This window comes from Acinonyx jubatus, chromosome B3 (assembly GCF_027475565.1).
Source record: "Acinonyx jubatus isolate Ajub_Pintada_27869175 chromosome B3, VMU_Ajub_asm_v1.0, whole genome shotgun sequence".
Classification (NCBI taxonomy): domain Eukaryota; kingdom Metazoa; phylum Chordata; class Mammalia; order Carnivora; family Felidae; genus Acinonyx; species Acinonyx jubatus.
Window position 1 is genome coordinate 61,035,565 of NC_069386.1, and position 3,728 is coordinate 61,039,292.

General features: G+C 54.7%; 1 protein-coding gene across 1 annotated transcript; it reads left to right on the forward strand.

Moving 5' to 3' along the window:
- The first annotated feature begins 839 nt into the window (after positions 1–839).
- On the forward strand, positions 840–3,453 carry RHOV (ras homolog family member V). Its single transcript, XM_027066967.2, has 3 exons — positions 840–1,691; positions 1,888–1,946; positions 2,124–3,453. Exons 1-3 carry the CDS (start codon positions 1,484–1,486, stop codon positions 2,565–2,567), a joined length of 711 nt encoding a protein of 236 aa, XP_026922768.1. The 5' UTR covers positions 840–1,483; the 3' UTR covers positions 2,568–3,453.
- Positions 3,454–3,728: the final 275 nt, after the last annotated feature.

Sequence of the window (3,728 nt, forward strand, 5' to 3'; positions counted from 1 at the left end):
AGCCCGAGGTGGGGCTCAATCCCAGGAACCATGAGATTATACCTGAGCCAAAATCAAGGATAGGACGTTCAGCTGAGCCACCCAGGTGCCCCTGTCCTCAACTTTTGACAAGGGAGGAAGGAAGGGAGCCAGGAAGGAAGGGAAAAAGGAAGGAAGGAACAATAAAAATCTTCAGGGATCCTGAGACTTTTTTTCAAGAATTTTAGAGGTTTGGATTTATGGATTTTTATACTACCAACTATTTAAGAAACAGGATTATCTCTTGTCTTTAATATTCACTGTCCCCTCCCTTCCCAACACTCTCCCTGCAGCAATTCACGAATGAGGTGTTTTCAATGATCTTTGCACACAGGCTGAGATGAAAGATTGCCTTGGAATTCAAAGAAAGGATTTGGGGCCTTGTGTCACTTGTGTGGCTGCAACAAAGAGATGAAATTAGCTCTCTTGGTGACCTTCCTAGAACTACCTGGGATTATCTTGTCTCAATCTGTAAACTCCTTCTGGGGTAAGGACAGTGGGTGGCCCAGAACAGCATCAGCATATAAGTAATTACTATGTACTTTTTTGATGATGATGATGATGATGATGAAGATAGTATTAGGCACTTTGGAGATTTAGAAAATATTCAAATGTTTAATTGTCCTTGGAGATCCTCCCCAGCTAGCTTCTCCAGCACCCTGAATTCCTTTAGCAGAGCAGAGTGAAGGTGTTTAAAGCCTGTCTTCAAACCCAATCAAGAGCAAGTTTTTCCCTGGGAGTGTGGTAAGTTCCCACCTGGTGTGTTCATGCTTGAGTTTATCTTCTGGCTTTTTATCATCTGTGTGTGTGTGTGTGTGTGTGTGTGTGTGTGTGTTTTAAAGATTTTTTTAAGTAATCTCTACATGGAATGTGGAGCTAGAATTTACAACTCTGAGATTAACAGTCTCATGCTCTACTGACTGAACCAGCCAGGCACTCCCATGATCTGTATATTTTTAAAAATCATTCTTTAATAAGAAAATTATTATCCAGACTTTTATACTCGTGCAAACATATATCTAGGTTTTTGTTTTAATCTGAACAAAGGTTGAATTTGAACATGCTGTATTGTGTGTTCTGCAACTCGCTTCTTCTTCCTAACAATAAATCCTGGATATTTTTCTCTGCCAAGATACCTAGATCTGCCTCATGTTGGCGATTCTTTGTCCTTGTACCTGCGTGATTCTCTGAGCGCCAGTTTTCGGCCTGGCTCTCTTCCTACCCGGGGTATGCGACCGCCGGACCTCATGGGGTGCGTTGCCCCGGGAGGCCCCGACAGGGTTTGGCGGGTGGGCGGAGTCCCGGGCCGCACGGGACATGCAGATGAGGTGGGCGGAGCCCCCACATATACCCTGGGTTAGCTGCTGGCCGGCGCGCCGGGCTTTGGCGGACTCAGAGGCACCCTGCAGAACCTGCTTCCCGGAGCGCAGCGGAGCCTGGTCCCGGGCTGTCCCCGGAGCGGGCCATGCCCCCGCGGGAGCTGAGCGAGGCCGAGTCGTCCCCGCTCCGGGCCCCGACCCCTCCCCCGCGGCGGGGCAGCGCGTCCCCGGAGCTGGGCATCAAGTGCGTGCTGGTGGGCGACGGCGCCGTGGGCAAGAGCAGCCTCATCGTCAGCTACACCTGCAATGGGTACCCCGCGCGCTACCGGCCCACAGCGCTGGACACCTTCTCTGGTACGTTCAACGGCCCCGGCGGCCGCGTGGCTGGGGGTGGGGTTGTGCATCCAGGGGCTGCGGCAGGCGCGGGGACTGGAGGGCAAGGAAGCGCCACGGGAGGGGGACGGAAGCAGGCCCCGAGGTGGCGCTGGTGAGGTCTAGTAGGGCCCAAGATGCTCTTCCTGACTCGCTGTCTCCCGCCCTGACCCTGCAGTGCAAGTCCTGGTGGATGGAGCCCCGGTGCGCATTGAGCTCTGGGACACAGCGGGACAGGTGAGAAGTTGGGCGCGGCCTCTAATGGTCTGGGAGAAGGTGGGCTGGAGGGTGGATAAGAAATGGAGATGGTCTTGGGCCTTTGGAGTCTCAGGTCGGCAACCTCAGGTGACGAGCAGATTCCTGTTCCCTGCGGCAGGGAATAATCCTACTAATGATCTGGCCTTACCATCCTAGGAAGATTTTGACCGCCTTCGCTCCCTTTGCTACCCGGATACTGATGTCTTCCTGGCCTGCTTCAGCGTAGTGCAGCCCAGCTCTTTCCAGAACATCACAGAGAAATGGCTGCCCGAGATCCGCACTCACAACCCCCAAGCTCCTGTGCTGCTGGTAGGCACCCAGGCCGACCTGAGGGACGATGTCAATGTATTGATTCAGCTGGACCAGGGGGGCCGGGAGGGCCCAGTGCCCCAACCCCAGGCTCAGGGTCTAGCGGAGAAGATCCGGGCCTCCTGCTACCTTGAGTGCTCTGCCTTGACGCAGAAGAACTTGAAGGAGGTGTTTGACTCAGCTATTCTCAGTGCCATTGAACACAAAGCCCGGCTGGAGAAGAAATTGAACGCCAAAGGTGTGCGAACCCTCTCTCGCTGCCGATGGAAGAAGTTCTTCTGCTTTGTTTGAACAGCCACAGCAGCTAGGGAGTAATAGGCATAAGACCACAGACTTCTGGAAACTGGGGTACTGGGGCCTTTGAGGGGGATACTGGCAGGGCCAGGCCACCTCATGGGACTTAGTTCCACCTGAACACTGTGAGGACACAGGCCTCTAATTGCCCACTGTAATATGCAAGGGTGGGCCCAGGGCCTGGAGGAGGCAAGGCTCTGAGTTGGATTTCTGTGGTCAAAGATCACAGAGAAATCCCAGCACTTTGATTTCGTGGGGTGGTCCTAGCAGTGTCATCCACCGCTAAGCAGTTTGGGATCCAGCTCCCAGTTTCTTACCAGGAGACCTCAGGTCAGCCTGGCTGAATTAGGACCCCTTGTGGTGGTCCCCACCCCTTCCTTGGCACAGGGGTGAGGAAGAGCCTGGCAAGAGCAGGAGGGTGGAGAACTTAGAGAGCCGTTTGGGATGGACTGGATAAGACAGAGGTCAATGAGAGATTGAAAGGGAGCAGAAAGTGAGGCCTTGGAGCCTTGGGGCTGGAGGGAGGCTGGTGAGGAGGCAGGTCAGAGGGCTAAGCTTGGAAGGAGGAAGAGCAAGGAGAGCAGAGAAGTGGGGCAGCTGAGGAGCAAGGCTGACACCTGGGCTGCCCTCAGGCCCCAGGGCCACGGTGGGCGGGGCTGGTCCCTGGGAAGAACTGGGACTCAGGGCTCCCTAGGCACTGCCCAAACTGGCTGGGCCAGGAGCAGGGCAGGAAGTGAGAGGCAAGGCCCAGCAAGAGGAGGGGGAGGAGCTGCAAACTAGAGCCTGAAGGAGGAAGGGGCTGGGGTCGCCCCTTCCTCCAAGGCCACAGCCTAGAAGGTAGAGAGCAGTACAGAGTCTGCCAATAAAGCCTTAAGTTTCTGAAGCTGCTGTCTCTGTGTCATTTCCTGGAGCTGTCTGCCCATTGCTCTCTCAGAGTCCTCTTCAGGACCCAATAGCCAGGATAGATAGGTTGGGTACTGAAGGACTGAGGCTAGACTGAGAGGTGGGGCTGCACTAGATGAGACAGTGTGATGGGAACTGGACTGGGGGGGGGACAGGTCTGGGGCTCCCCACTTGGAGCTTAGCTGGTTCCCAGGAGAGCTAGCGTGGGAAGCAGCCTAGGAACGGGTTTCCCCAGGTGTCAGCGCCAGAGCTACT